We start from the raw sequence: 16,517 nt of genomic DNA on the forward strand, positions 1-16,517 counted from the left end.
AAAGCGAGGACGACCGCGCGACCCGTGAACTTTTTTAGGATGCCGCGATCGCACCGATTCCCCCCTCCCTCCTCCCCTCCGATGGCGCGTCCCGGGTGGCGGTGATGGATGATGGTGCCCGGACTTGAATGTCCCCACTAAAGCGCGCTACATCCACAGGTTGATGACTGTTGTGGTGTCGTCAGGAAAGTAACCCAACCAATGTGGCTCCCTCCCTCTCTCCTCCTCCGCCTCCCTTTCTCACATCCCTGCTCCCTCTCTCACCTCCATGCTGCTACGCATCTCTGCCCCCATACCCATCTCTTCGCTGCATCACCCCCCCCCCCCCTCTCGCTTAACAGGGGGTCAAACTACACCTGCTTAAACCATTGGCACTAAATAAATATCAGCATGGGGATGATGAGCAGACCAAACAGGGGACAGCCTATATACCGATGTGATATAATATGATATTATATTATATGATATTATATATCGTCATTTTATTTCTCTCACACCTGGGGAAACACCAAGGTGCATGCCTCTCCATTCATTTGTTTCGAACCTGTGTCAGATGAGACTTGCAGCAATAAAAACACAGCCCTGGTGGTTTCTCTCTCTCTCTCTCTCTCTCTCTCTCTCTCTCTCTCTCTCTCTCTCTCCACTATGTCTGCAGTCAGAACTGCTGTAGTTCCCAGCTAAAAATAGACCGGCTGCACTAGTGGATGCTCCAATATAGCAACTACCTGAATCTAGTTCTTTTTTTGGGGGGGGGGGGGGGGGGGTTGATGTCAAATATTCATCACAAAACCCACGTGACAAACCAACCCATTACATAAAAGAGACATGATTCATAGAAGGACGCTGCTGTTCCAAGATAGCCAACCACAGAAAATGAACTAATGGGAGAAGGGGACTATAGCTTCCCAATTACATTTTTTCTATTTTAGAAGAATGTAAAAAGCAGGTAGAACATATGATTGTATTGGCCATTTTTGTACAATTACTGTCACATTCTTGATTTTGCCATGTTGTACTGGTATGTTATTTTTAGAATCACATTTCTACATTCGGTGCCTTTACATTTTCTGATCTCCATTAAGTTATTAAAGATGTTTCCTCCTGAAATGCCTTAGTTTGAATGGTCCGGTGTTCCTATTACTGTTTCTTAAACTGCTTCTCCCCACTTCAACACTGATGGAGAGTCTCATTTGTCTTTGGTCTCACTTGCCTGCTCTGAGGTGACAGCGCTGACCTTGTTGTTGCATGGGTGCCTCAGAGGAGGTCTGAGGAGGTCAAAGGAATTTAGATAGGTCAATGGACTCGAGGTCAATAAAAGACTCAATATGGGGCCACTTTACATCTTGGTCACAATGAGGCCTGTGCACGGAATCAATTATTATTTAGTCGATGTCCCCTATAGACAGCCGAGAGATCAAGGAAAAGAGGAAGGATGTCCCTTGTCTATGGCACTCACTTTACATTAAACACACACTTCCGAATGAACCGTTATTGTTTCTCAATCTCCACTGACTATGGGTGAAAGCATTTGATGTCTAGATCATAAAGTATATAAAGGTTCCATTCCTCTTCCTGAAGTAACAGAAGTTAGTGACTGTAGATTTATTTTTTATTTTTTGTTGGACCATCCCTCCCTCCAGGATGCCTGACAGCCCCCGTTGCCATAGCAACAGAGGCAGTGAGCTGCTGAGGTGTTCCCCAATCTTACACCCCTTCTCTCTCTCTCTCTCTCTCTCTTTCTCTCTCTCTCTCTCTCTCTCTCTCTCTCTCTCTCTCTCTCTCTCTCTCTCAGATGATGAGCAGAGCTGAAATGTCTGTGCCACGGTGACACAGCGTCCTGCCCCACGAGCTCACTGTGCTCACTGACATTTCTCCAAATTGAGAGTCTGACAGGAGGGAGAGGATGGCATGGATGAAAGGTCTCGAGGTCACCCGGCGCCAAACACCCTCCCACAAAACAAAACACCAAGACACAAAGGTTGCCACGGGGAAGGTTGGCAAAGGAAGTGGTGTTTGAGTCCGTGCACGTGTGCCTATATCGCCACGATAGGAAATCCCTAATTTTGTTGTGAACTTAAAAAAAAATGCCACGGAATTCAAGTGACCCTGAAACTTTGCTTTGATTTTTCTGGGCGCCCCAATTTCATCATCGATGCCGGAGGTTGATGTGTTCATCAACACAGTGTGTGTCTCGAGCCAATTGGCCGATGGACAGAGAGACAGAGAGGGGTAGAGAGAAAGTGAGAGAGAGAATGGGAACCTTCTCCACATTTATGAACAGGAGCCCTTCACCGGGGCCTAGACAGCTGCTGCAGTGTTGTTTGCATTCATGAATAAACCTGCTCGCTGCCATTCATACAAATAGAATTAGCTCCATCCTCCACCGGTCAAAAGACAAGAATGGGGTAACATGGAAAAGCAATTTAACAAATGAATGTTGTCATTCAAGCCGCAACAATAAGGCACTTGTGAACAGAAACATACTGTAGTGGATAGAGTGGCTTTAGCAGCCACACCTGAAGCTTGTTGGTTGGGCTATCGAGCATCAGGTTTAAAAACCCCGTGCACACACTCAGTCAGGATGGGAGCACTGTGTCATGACATGTTCCGTCTGCTCCTGGCTAATTCCACCTAGCCTCATCTCTACAATAAACTGGTGTTCACAACCCCCCGTCGTCCGTGTCTCTGTGCCGGAGGTCCCTGAAAACGTCACTTGGGTGGCGTGTGGTGGCGAATCTGCCACACTGGCACCTGAGCAGGGACCTGAGCAGACGGAACATGTCATGACACAGGGCTCCAATCCTGAATGAGTGTCTGGACGGGGTTTTTAAACCCGATGCTTGTTAGCCCAACCAACGAGCATTAGGTGTGGCTGCTAAAACCACCCCATCCACCACACACACTAATAGTTGCTCAGCGTTCGTGCATATCTATCTGGATATATTTTAACAGGCATGCAATATGGTAACATGTTTACATGGTATTTGTGGGCAAAATGACTAGATCAAGAGAGTAGCTTGTCAAAATCCTTATGAAATCCTTTAAGCTCTCTTTGATCTGCAATCGTACTCCCCACTCAGTTCAATACTGTTGCTTTGATGTCTTTTTAAGTTGGAAGTCTGCAGACTGCGTGTGATCATTACTTGTGTACTTGAGTCTGCGTGCATCCGTACGAAAAGAAGGGAAATGAAAAGATGAGAGGGAAAGTGTGAGAAAGAAAGTGGAAGTGTGTTCCGCTGCGGGAGGTGTGTGTGTGTGTGTGTGTGTGTGTGGTCTCCCGAGTTGCAGCGAGCGTGGGCGTGTTATTGAGAGATATTTTTAATTCTGTGTGTCAGCGCCTCATCTCCCACTGCAAGAGACGTCGGAGGGAGCCGAGAAACATTTCCCTCACAACTATTATTTAAACAAACCCGCCTGCGTGCACATGCAAAAACGCACGTTTTTTTTGTTTTTTGTTGTTGTTTCCAGAAACTCCTTCAAAAGGCGCCAGTGGAGTCTTGATGCTGCCAGATTGTCCGTGCTTTTCACAGATCGTTGCTTGAGAGAGAATTATGCACATGAATGCTATTAAAATGTGATCACGATCTGAAAGGAATAGAATTCTGGGTGAATCCAAATTGCTGATGAGGTAACTTTTCAATTTTCTTTCTAAATTCTCAAGACACCAAAAAACAAACAAACAAAAAACCTCCCACTGTAACCTGTGTAAATACCCCCCCCCTTGATGAAAAATTATAACGGCTAACTTCCTCGACGTGCACACGGGTAAGTGATTATATTAGTACCTGAATGAATCCCCTGTCAGGTAGACTTCCCAACCTAATGGCTTTCCCTTTTCTCTCCCAGCCGCCACAGAGCAGGCGGTGAGATTAGCCGCTTCCTGAAGGTTTCTCCAGAGTCCCTGATTAATGGATGTTGTTGCCACCCGAAGCAAGAGCTCTGAACCAACAGCTTTGTCTCAAGCACCCGATGTGACGAAACGTGGGCGGCTGCCACAGGGTTGATCTCAGCGTGGGGGTCACGCGGTTCCTTCCAGAGTAGAGACCGATGTGTTAGTACATTTGGGATTTTGAAGAAAGGGGTATATGTTTATTTAATGACATGGTGCTGGCCATCATTCAGCAGAGTATTGTTGAACCGTTTAGAGAACCTGTTACATCAAATTTTGAACCGGCTTTTCGAACGTGGCTTTGAGCTGACTAGAAGTGGCTTTGTGAAATCTATTAAGAAAAGGAAGATTTTATTTTACAAACCCCTTAAAAAAGCCTGATTTGCACATAATTCACTTGTTATCTTTACTTTGTTTCCCATTATGATCCGATTGGGTAGAAGGTGGGTTGAGGATATGTAGGGGTAAATAAAAGACGTCCGGGGAACCTTCCAACATAATGGGTGTTTCCAACTACTGGCTAAGGTAACTATTGATTAATGCAACTATCACACCAATGCAATTCTTCCAATTCTTCTCACAGGGTAAGTTCTGTCTGTCTTCCTGGCCCTTATACGCAGCCAGTCCCCCCTGCTCTACCTGCTTTGCTGCACTCTCTCCACCTCCCCTGCATCCACTTGTTTGGCTCTTCTCTACTATTCGGTGGGGGTTCAAGCTCATCCTTCCTATATGTCTAGCCTCAAATCTTATCTTTCGAACCTCAAACGATGCTAAACAAATAAAGATTATTCCTCAAATAAATGGAGAGTTCAATTGAGAGTGTTTTGTCAGATATGTATTGGTCAACCCCAAATATGCAGACTTTCCACAGTGAACATTTCCACAAGAAATGTCACAAACTAGGGCAAGTCTTTATTTAATTTCAGCCGACCTGAATGTTGTCAGCCAGACAACAAACAAAAGCACTCTTGTGCTGCACGTCCTCCTGCGTGCGGTCAGGTAGTTTCATTGTTTATAGTTGGACGAGGAGCAGGTGGCCAGTGTCGTGGACTCTGCTGGGAGATGGAGGAAAAAAAACTCAGATTGACCCTGGCCTGGCGCACTCCACCTGACACTTCAAATATTCAACAGCGCCTGGGAGAGAGAAAGAGAGAGAGAGAGAGAGAGGGAGCGAAACCACCAGCGATGGCGAACGCAAGAGGTGTAAGGGACTGTAACAGTCACAAACTACGGGATACCACCAGGCATTGACCATGAGCTACCGGGGCTGTGTGTGTGTGTGTGTGTGTGTGTGTGTGTGTGTGTGTGTGTGTGTGTGTGTGTGTGTGTGTGTGTGTGTGTGTGTGTGTGTGTGTGTGTGTGTGTGTGTCGCCCACTCCATATTGGCACTTATCTCGGGCAGATTATGGTTCCACACATCAAATGTTAAAGAGCCGGTGTGAATTATTGATTCCAATCAATATTTGTAGATCACAGCTCTCAGCTGGCCTGGGATGAGCTAATGAGTGGGGTGGGGGCCTAGTGCAAGTTGGAGCAGCCCCAGGGGGTGGGCAAGAACAAACACATTACTGTATGGGAGGAGGTGGAACTCCGAATCTATCACGTTACGAGCAATGAGGTAAAGCTTATGTACATATCACTGTAAATGTAACATTTTACATCATGAATACCGTTCACCCATACGTAAACATGTACTTGCACACACACACACACACACACACACACACACACACACACACACACACACACACACACACACACACACACACACACACACACACACACACAGACACACACACACACACACAGACACACACACACACAAGCAGGGCAGCTGTGAAAGGCACACCTGATTGAGTTATTGCAACCGGGATGGAAAGACAGGCGGAAGTGTGCTTCATCGCTTAAAATGTCATTACTAGTTTATACCACCACTGTTACAGTGTAAAGACCATTAAACACACACACGCACGCACGCACGCGCGCACACACAGAATAATAAAGCCAGGGTTGGTTCTGTGGTAACGTTGCTACTCTGAAGGGTCTCTAGAGGCTTTGCCAGGCTTAGTTGTGTCTGGGTGTCTCTGAACCCCCCAGGGTGTGTAATCTGATGATTAGCATTAGCATAATGAGCTAAATGTTAGCTGCTGCCCTAAACCACTGCTCCTCAGCTGTAGGGCCAACCTGACCTCTGCAGAGCACACACACATACAGACACACACACACACACACACACACACACACACACATACACACACTGGGGAGGCTTTGGGAAAATACATTTTGTTTTAAGGTAAAGGTAAAGGACGAGAATGAGAAGCAGGTGAGCCGCACACAGAGGCTCTCACTTACACACACACACACACACACACACACACACACACACACACACACACACACACACACACACACACACACACTGGGGAGGCTTTGGGAAAATACATTTTGTTTTAAGGTAAATTGATGACGCGTCGCCTCCATGTTCCTCTCGTTCCTCCTCCAACCTCAAAAAATACCCCCCACCCCCACCTATAGCACTCCTCCACAAAGACAACAATTAAGTCCACCCCCCCCCACCCACCCCCACCCCTCCTCGTTCTTCTCCTCCTCCTCCTCTTCCCCCTCTTCCTCAAAACGCAGCCTTTCCCTGCTCCTTCTTCTCTGCCTCTCCCTCACTATCCATCTTCAGAAAGAGAGAAACACAGACAGCTCGCCCTTCTGTCTGGAATACACATTAAGATCGACCTGTCACTTCAAATCTCCCTCTCCTCCGCCCAACCCCCACCCCATCTCTATCCACCTCTTTCTCCTTAATCTCTCTATCTGTCCATCGCTTTCCTGCTTTCATCCGAGCATACTAGTCAATAGAGATTTCCTGCTGTTAATTCTTCTCCAGGGGTGGCGAGGGAGGACTGCGGAGGTGGTGCCGTGGAGAAGATGGGGATGGGGGGGTGGGATGGAGGGGGGCTGTAAATGTAAACAGTGGCACGCAGAGAAGCTTAAGAGGGCTATAAATAGTGATAGAGTGATAGAGCGAGAGAGGGAGCCGGAGAGATAGAGAGAGAAAGGGAAAGCTTTGCTTACGGAATAAAAATTGCTCCCAACAGTCAGGGATTAGTGCTTCCCTGGAGGATTTTCACTCCAAAAGCCCAATCTGGGTCGATTGGGCAAAGCACCAGCCCAAGTCATCTTAATTCAGTTAAGCCCTGCCACACACAGATACCAAACATATATGCAAGCCTGCACTCACACACACACACACACACACACACACACACACACACACACACACACACACACACACACACACACACACACACACACACACACACACACACACCAACTTAGTTAGTTAGTATGAGTGGCACAAGAAAGAAAGAAAGAGGCTGGAAATATAAATGGAATAAGACAGTCGATTAGTCAGATGGAGCTGTTTACCTAGGTATCAGTCATAGACTCACACACACACACGCACACACACACACACACACACACACACACACACACACACACACACACACACACACACACACACATAAAGCACTGAGCCTCATTAGCTGAGGATTACTCAGCACCTGAGCCTGCAAAGCTTGTTAAAAAACAACCTTCCTCAGTATATAGTAAAACACACACACACACACACACACACACACACACACACACACACACACACACACACACACACACACACACACACACACACACACACACACATACGTACACAAACACACACACACACACACACACACAGACAAAGTCCTCTGGTTATATTTCCTCTCTAGGATAAATAACGTATACCTTTGAATTAGAAATCACTAGTGGAGTGACTCCCAGGTATGTGTTGGTCGAAGGAGAGTGGGCGCCAGTGGAGCCCCGGCTCAAAGGTAATTCACTCCTTCAGTGTGCCAGCCAGGCAAAATGAATAATATATGAATATCCAGCTTTCTAAAAAAAAAAAAAAAATGGGGGGGGCTGGGATTCTCTAATTGGAATCTCTGTCTACTGATGGAGCAGAGACGGGAGGCAATTTACAAATGCCCCCCCTCCAAGCCCAACATTTGGTGGTCCATTTGGTGACTCTGGGGGTTGTGGCGACTGCAGTCCTTGGAGCCGTGGCAAAATAAATAATACAGTGAATGAAATAAGAGGGGAAAAAATTGTGCTTTTTTAAATTTTATTTTAAGTATTCCTCCAAATACAGTGTAAAGACTGTTCCGGCTGCATCCCCAATTCTTACCCGAATAGTAACTGCTGTTGCTTCACACCCCCCCCCCCGGCTCTTTTTAACGACGGTGGAGCACCACCAGGAACACAGTGGAGCCAAGCATGAGGCTCCCGAGGTGGTTATTCTCAACAAATATTGGTGGACTATTTTCAAATATTTGCGCACAACAAAGCCAAAGACGGGCCTTGTTGCCGAAACGGGCGCACCGCTAATTGACCTCCAGGACATACACACGGCCGCTGTCATGTTTGGCCCCACAGCTCATAAAGCCAGCGTCGGGTAGGGGTGAGGCGGGTGGGGTGGCAGGGGAGAGTGGGGTGACTGACAGTGTCACAGTGATATTGACAGGGATATTTACTGTAATCCTTGGCCCGCTAGCCTTGGCTGGAGAAGGAGAGAGGTCATAATTCTTTCCTGACGGCAGCGCTTTATTGGGCCGGGTTGAATGTCATCTTTCTATCAGGGTGCACTACGCTCCTTCTGCAGAATGTGTTGTGTCTTGTGGGAATACTGCTGCACGGCTGACGGATGTGGGCGAGGAGTTGTCTTATAATGGACATGTATTCTGTTCGGGTGTTTCTAATGTTTCTTGTCCCTTTTTATAATATTCAAATACCCCCCCCCCCCCCCCCCCCCCCACACACACACACTCGTACATACTTACATACACTTATTTTCTTGATTTATAAGCCGGCGCACACAGAGAGATGCTGCCATGCGGAAAATGACCCTGATCCGTCATTCTCCAGTCCCTCCTTTTTTTGTCCTTTCCCTATGCCTTACTCTCCTCTAAACCTGATTTCCCTCTCTCCCTCTCTCCCACTCTCTCTCCCGCTCTCTCTCCTGCTTTCTCTCTCTCCCGCTCTGACAGGTTTGGGCAGCTCAGATTGGTGTGAAATCGCCGCTTAACAGGCGGGAAATGGGCTCTGTTATTTTTGGAGCGGAGTCATGGGGGAACGTCAGACCATCATCCCCTCTCTAATGAGCAGGTGATGGGAGGTGAAGGTGAGTGGGCAGGGTTTGGGGTGGGGGTGGGGGGGGGCGTTGCACGGGTCTGCCTCATACATGTACGCATGCATATACGCAAAGCAGCAACATAACATGGGGATGTGAAGGCAAATAGCAGCAACAAATTTGCAGAGAGAGTGAGACAGAAAAGAGAAGAGAGGACTGGGTGCAGTGGAAATGAGAGATGTGAGAAGATGATAAGGAGGGCTGGTTCTGTCAGACACCTCCATGGTACCACACGGTTCCACGCCCCTTACGCGCCCGCCTATTGAAGCAGCCAGTCCCTCCTGCTCTACCTGCTTTGTTTCCTGCTTTGCTTGCTGTGTCGCTCCACTCTCTCCACTACCCCTGCATCCACCTGTTGGGCTCTTCTATCTCTCCTAGCTCTAGTTTGCTTATGTTGGCCGTACAGCCATAAGCAGTAGGGCCCAGAAGCCAAAACTCAACTATTACTAAATACATAAAGATCATTTTAAATTATGTCCAAGTGTTGCCTGTCAGAAATGAACATTTTCCTGCATGCAGACTCTATGCTGATATGAAGTAGGGTTTTTTTAAACCAAGGCAGGTGATGTCAGGTGGAGAGCCCATCTTTTCTCACGATGGTGCATGATCCATCATCAGACAATATCCATTGCAGGGTCACACGACACCGACGCAATTTAAGGTCTCCAATTAGACTAGCGGACATGACCTTTGGGGTTGCAGGAAACTAGAGACAGAGCATGCACTCTAAATACAGCCAGGAACTGGGACTGCGCTGTAGTTTCCTCCCGAAAGACAAATATAAACCAATGAATCTTTACAGGATCGAGAGGTCAGGACCAATCACCATCGCTGATCCTCATTGATCGATCATTCCGTTGGTCAAAAGACAACACACAGAGCCTCTTGAATTTGTAACACTGTTGGTTTATTTACATCCATTTCCTTGCGTATACTCAGACAACGATGGCATGCACGAATGGTCAGAGAACTATGAAACTTGTCACTGAAAGTGTGCTACCATGCAATGCGGTTTATCTTGCTTCGTAACCTTAATCCACATATCATCATATTCTGGTCTCACACGCGCACACAGACACACACACACACACACACACACACACACACACACACACACACACACACACACACACACACACACACACACACACACACTTCCTTCGGAGTGAATAAGGGTTTTCTTTGGAGACATATGGGGGGAAAAAAGCTAAACACTGCCCCCTATTGCAATATATCTAGCATGAATATGAAATCTGGTAATTTTTTTTGTGTGCATACAATGTCCCCCTACTTTAGAGGAAATATGGTTATTCGTATCCATATAAACTCAAAGTTTAAGAAAACTCAAAGGAAATTTGTAGATGGATTAAAACTGAAAGCAATATGTCATCAGCAGCACCCAATGTTGTCATAATTAATCCTGACACACATTAAATGCAACATTACATTCTTCCTGATATCCTATATGAAATACATATTCAAATGTAAATCCTTCAGCGTTAGACAGTCTGCACAGTGGGAGTGCATTACATGTCCTCCACAAGTGACTCATGTCCGAGGCCTTGAGGGGAAGTTGGAGATGAGGCGGTGACTCAGTTGCCGTCTCAGTTGCCCTCACCCTCGTGGCACGCCAGTGCGGGCGGCAGGGTGGTCCCACAGGGGCCGTGGAAATGGAACCTATGATACATCCAGAAAGTAAGTGCCCTGTTTTAGGGTTTCAGGGCAAGGAAACTTTGATCTTAAGTGCACTTGACTATTTTGATGAGTGCGACTCACTTAAATCGCATGGTGGCTGGTGTGTCTTCCAGGTTGAACTCGGCCACAGGAACTCCTCTAACGGCCACTTGTGGTGCAAACATGGCTGCCGGATAAACAATGGAAGAAGTTCCAACCTATACAAAAGAACAGAGCAGGAGTTCTGTTATCTGGCTTTTATAACTTTTAAAAGCCACTGAGCAAACGTGTGCACACAATGTAAAAAAGTGATGCAGTGAGTCAAATAGTACAAAATGTCAAGGCACAACGCTTGTGTGTTTTTAGAAATGTTGTCATTGATGCATGCTTAGCTGTTCCAATTGTTTTTCCTATGTGCCCTTAAATGTGTTGTCTTGTTGTGTTATGTTACATTGCCATGAACTTGTCTATAAATGTATACACGTTTTCAGGATCATGTATATTAGAATTTCCACTTGTAGAACAAAAAAAATGTATATCCCCTGGAGCATAAAATTGGATATCTCTGTCCCCACTTCACACACACTTACAACAAGGCAGAGATCACAGTTGTCCAGCTCCTCCTCTACGTGGGTCAGAATGTCCGAGTCGAGAGTTTCTCCAAACCACACCACAGCAGGTCTGAGGAGACCATGGCAGTCTACTTGCTCGCACCTGCAGCTCACGCACGCACACACACACACACACACGCACGCACGCACGCACGGAAAGAAATTACTTTTTGAGATTGAAAGACCAGAAAGACCAGAGTACTGAGGCAGAGAATGTTTCTCTTACGAACCTTGGCAGATCCTGAACAGGGATCTGAGCGTCACTGGTGTTTGGGTCTGGGGCTCTGAAGAAAGAGAGGAAATACAGTAAGTGGACAACAACCTGATTCTTTAATTACAGATGGACTAAAGCACATTTTCAAAGTGACATCTAACGATAAAGGAAGGAATCTCTGTCTGTATGTCTGACCATCTGTCTGTCTGTATGTCCTTCGATTATCTGAACAACCGTTCATCCGATCTACTTCACATTTGGCGGTTGTATTGCCAGGGAACCAAGGACATGCAGTGTCCAATTTAGTGCAATTTGGACACGTGACATGTGTAATATTAATAAACTATCAATAAACAAGGGAACAGCGAATTTAACCAAAAGTGCGACTTGGGTGTGTTTTTATTCCTGTGAGATTTTCCCGGTGTTTTTCACCGCGAGTTGCTGTGACTTTCACGAACAGGCGTGTTTTGCACGGGCACAGCAATAGTTTTAATAAATACAATCACAGATTGTATCACAGAAACCAAGCTACATACTGTAGACTAAACTTAACAGTTCGTTTTCCAAAATAACTTACATAGTGTTTTGGAGTACTGTCAAAGTAATGCAGTAAAGGGATTATTGCCCTTACCCTTTACCCTCCAGTGCAACGCAGATGGGGCTCTTGTGATTGGCTGATTCATGACCACAGCTCATACAGCGAGTTTTAAACAGACTGCCTGGAATTACAATGAAAATGTATGAATCGCTGAGGGGAGAGAAGATGTGATTGAAGTGACAAAGACTATAGATAAGTAGTCCAGAGAAATAAGACACCCAGTCATCTAAGTTGATCCACGTGCTTAACATTAAATGCCGCCCACCGTGAATCTCAAAGACATTTTTGGATCCGGCTCGTCGGTGCAGCTCATCGATGTTCTGCGTGATGACGGTGACCCTGCGGCCTTGTTTCCTGAGTCGTTCTTCACACTCGGCGATGGCCAGGTGGGCCGGGTTGGGGCTCTTGGTAAGCATGACCTGGCGGCGGTAGTGGTAGAACTCCCAGACACGGGAAGGGTTTCTGGAGAAAGCCTCCGGCGTCGCCAGGTCCTGGAAGGGAGTGAACAACGCAGGGCGGGGAGGTACAGATCGGGGAAGAGTGGAGAAGAACAGAAAGAGAATAAGAAGAAGGAAGGAGAGTGGGATTCGATTTGCGGGAATGGTTATTTCAAGACGTGTAGGCGGTATGAGGTATAAAGGTAAGCACTGGTAGGGTGGCTGGATTGATAAACTTAAGGCTAAATAAAGACTGTCCACTTTCAGGCTCGGTATTTTGTCCTCCATATTTCAATGACTCATTTAATACTTCTTTAATAATTTCTATATCACAATATAACTGGGTGAAGTGAGTGTCCATCACTGCAGATGGCCGGTTGTGCCGGATACATTCAGAGTCATCCAATACCCAGGTTTCAAAGATTTCACGTAACCATGATTCAATTCTCTCATTAACAAGCGGGTTGTAAAGCACATAACCCACTGATGGTGGGACTGGTTAGTGTCCTACCTGTGCTTGCCACTTCCTCCAGTAACCTCCTGCCCCTCTGAAGGTTGGGACTCCGCTCTCGGCGCTCACCCCGGCTCCAGTCATGATGGCCACATGCTTTGCCTTTGAAAAGATTTCCCGGAACGCTGCCAGATCTGAACATCCGCAGAATGGAGGCACGTCAGAACACACCAAAACACAGGCTGTCTGCAGGTATGAGAGAATTTAAATTTGATACGTTTTGAGACCAAGAAGAAATTGAGCAATTTTGGGATAACTACTACTTTATTCATCCTGGGAGCACAATTGCTGTGTTACAGCAGCACACACCAGAACAATCAGCGATCACGATGAAGTAATAAAAATAAAATAAATTGACCAAATACAAAAAAAAGTCCATTTTAAAATAGAAAAAATGGCAATAGATAATACAATACCAAAAAGTAAGCAATAAGCAAAAAAATATAATGAAATAAAATTCAATCAACCTCTGCATCAATTCAAAATCTTAGAGCAAGAACTTGTGTGTGGGATGTGTATGTTGAAATAAATACCTCATAAATTCAAATTTCATGATGATCAAATATTTAATCCCTAATATTTTTAGAACTGAATTTAAACCATTTCAAGGACCTGCAGTCACCCTGAAAGTGAAACAATGCATACAGAGCACATTACACACTAGTAATAGAGGACAATGTAAGGTAACATGTTATTTCACAAATCCAAAAAAGAAAGAAGAGATCATAACAAAAACAACTTTTGTAATTACTTTTCATAACAAAAACAATACATTTCATTTAAGATATATATAAATACATGTTAGTTGTAATTACTACTTTATTGTATTTTTTCTGTTAATAATGTACAGTTGGAAAATTCAGTTGACTAGATTACTTGTCTATATTGTAATGCAGTCAACATTTATGGAACTTAAACATTAATTTGGCATTAGAATTATTATGGAAGAATTTGTCAATATTACAAACACTTTCTGCTTTTTCATATAAGTTTGTTAAGTTTAGGTGTAGGAAAATGTTTATACATAATGTTTATAAAAAAAAGTATTTTATTTTTTACTTTAAACTACATCTTGCCATTGTTATAACTTACCTTGTTGCATTTAAGTACATCCGGAGTATCAGTGGCGGCAGCTGACGTTGTGTTTCATATACGTGTATTAGTAGTAGTTGAATTTACGTAATTTATTTGTAGACTTTTTTTCCTTGGATTACATTTTCAGTAAGTTACGTTTCCACGAAATATGAAAAACATGGTGGTATTTCTGTGAGTAATTATAATTGCACGGCTCCAATTTTTTAGACGCCTCGCTGGATCTTGAACGCATCACTCAGTCCCACATTCCAGTGAATTCTGTTTTGTAACGTCGAACCACCACAGAATGACGGAGTCTACGCCGCACACTGGACATAGTCTGACTGGACATTCTCAATCGAATCTGTACATTTATAGTAAATACTATGATGACGTCAAAAAGCGTCTTACTTTTGTTTACGAATAGTGACGTGTCAATCAAGCAGGACCAGCTGAATATTTGGGGGGAAAGTTGTTTGGTTTTTCATTCATATCTGCTCCATAAGTGGATCGATTTGGATGAAATCGAAACCACGACATCTTTGTGACATAGCGGTTTAAACGACACTTTAACCACAATCGTGGATTCCGCCGAAGTTTGTGTTCTGGAGCGCTTTAGCCGGGCTGGACATGTTTCAGCGTGAAATGCCAGTGATAGAGATCAAATTTTGTCGGTTTTTCACTCCTTTCTGCCCTGTATGCGGAACGAGACCCAAACCATGTTCGTGGGTCCTGCCAAAGTTTGTGTTCCAGACAGTTTTCAATTTCAAAATTCTTTCCCGGAACAATAACAATAGGGTTCCAGCCCGTAATAATAATAACAACAACAAACAACAACAAAATAATAACATTAAAATAACAACAACAACAACAACAATAATAATAATAATAATAATAATGATAATAATAATAATAATAATAATAAAATCAACCTAATGATTGACTGGGCGTGTTCAACCCACTCAACATGTGGAACGTGAATGGGAACTACCTGAACTCGGTCGGGCCATTTCCGTGTGAGGGCGCACCCCCAGCCGGGAGGTGATTCGGCCCCGACAAGCAAACAGGCGCACGATCATCTGGCTCGAACCGGGAGAAGGAGACGTAGCGGCGCGTTAATACAAACCGTGTTGCTGTCGTGTTGACCGCGCACCGCTCGGCTTCGCCTCGGAAGGGCACAGCCGTGACGTACGCGGAAGTTCTTCGCGGTCGACTTACGTGCGAACAGCCACGGCTGTTTTTGACGCCTGCGAACAGAGGCCGAGACCAACTCAGAGCAGCCACGCAGCAGTTCACTTATCACGCTGCTAACTGACAAACTAGCACAAGTAAAGACAAACACGCATCCATCTGCTCCGCAATACAACCCGATCATGGAGTTGTTGTTTACTAAATGCCATCACCTCCTTTAAGACTGAGGCTCGAGGTTGACTTCTCTTCGACGGCTACGCCCACTTTAGCTGGGTGGTGTGCGGTTACGCCAACCCATCGCGCCAATGCGGCGCGAGTGCGATGAGTTTGACAACGCGCTCACGTGTCGGGCAGTAACGAAAATCGGCCGCCAGAGGGCGGAGCTGTTCTACGCTACCCGCTCTGCCCTTTATTTCTTCCAGATTATTCAGAATGACCACTTGATTTACAAAACACGCACAATTAGTTGTGGGAAGGATGGTTTTGAATTTGCAATTAGTTTGTTTCGAGGCTATGCGTATTATACAGAGGTTAAAAATACATGCCTGATACCGAAACAGGGATTTTGGCCCTTTTATGTTTATGTGGAAAGGCCACTTAGGCAAAAATAAATAAATAAATAAATAAATAAATAAATGTGTGCCAATGTGTGTGCGTGTGTGTGTATTTAAACAATTAAAAAGCCAACCTAAAATAACAATAGAACAGATTAGACATGGCAATATACAGATGGATAGATACAAATAAGGATATAGACTACATATAACAAACAAGCCAGTGGGTACACGAGGACGGTCTACAATAGCCTCTCTCTCTCTCTCTCTCTCTCGCTCTCTCTCTCTCTCTCTCTCTCTCTCTCTCTCTCTCTCTCTCTCTCTCTCTCTCTCTCTCTCAGCCCGCCCCTCCTGCGCCGTCTGCCCGCCCCGGTTCCACGAGCGGTGGCGGCGGCGCCTGATCTCCCCACCGGTCGCAACGTGGACGCTGCCCGCCTCGCCGACCATGGCAGCGGCACCGGAGAACGAGGTGGACCGGAGACCCATCCGGAGAGTCCGCTCCAAGAGCGACACGCCTTACATCAA

General features: G+C 45.5%; 1 protein-coding gene across 2 annotated transcripts; it reads right to left on the reverse strand.

The window, feature by feature from the left end:
- Nucleotides 1–10,013: 10,013 nt before the first annotated feature.
- sirt5 (sirtuin 5) lies at nt 10,014–15,687 on the reverse strand. 2 transcript variants are annotated; one of them, XM_079998415.1, is made up of 9 exons: nt 15,651–15,679; nt 15,239–15,494; nt 13,174–13,307; nt 12,491–12,716; nt 12,259–12,346; nt 11,644–11,697; nt 11,393–11,516; nt 10,905–11,020; nt 10,014–10,805 (listed from the first exon to the last, which is right to left on the reverse strand). In XM_079998415.1, exons 2-9 carry the CDS (start codon nt 15,324–15,326, stop codon nt 10,733–10,735), a joined length of 903 nt encoding a protein of 300 aa, XP_079854541.1. In that variant the 5' UTR covers nt 15,327–15,494; nt 15,651–15,679; the 3' UTR covers nt 10,014–10,732. The 2 variants fall into 2 exon arrangements, with proteins under 2 accessions (XP_079854541.1, XP_079854540.1); XM_079998414.1 differs by having other exon boundaries at nt 15,239–15,687.
- Nucleotides 15,688–16,517: the final 830 nt, after the last annotated feature.

This window comes from Zeus faber (genome assembly GCF_960531495.2).
Source record: "Zeus faber genome assembly, chromosome: 1".
NCBI lineage: Eukaryota > Metazoa > Chordata > Actinopteri > Zeiformes > Zeidae > Zeus > Zeus faber.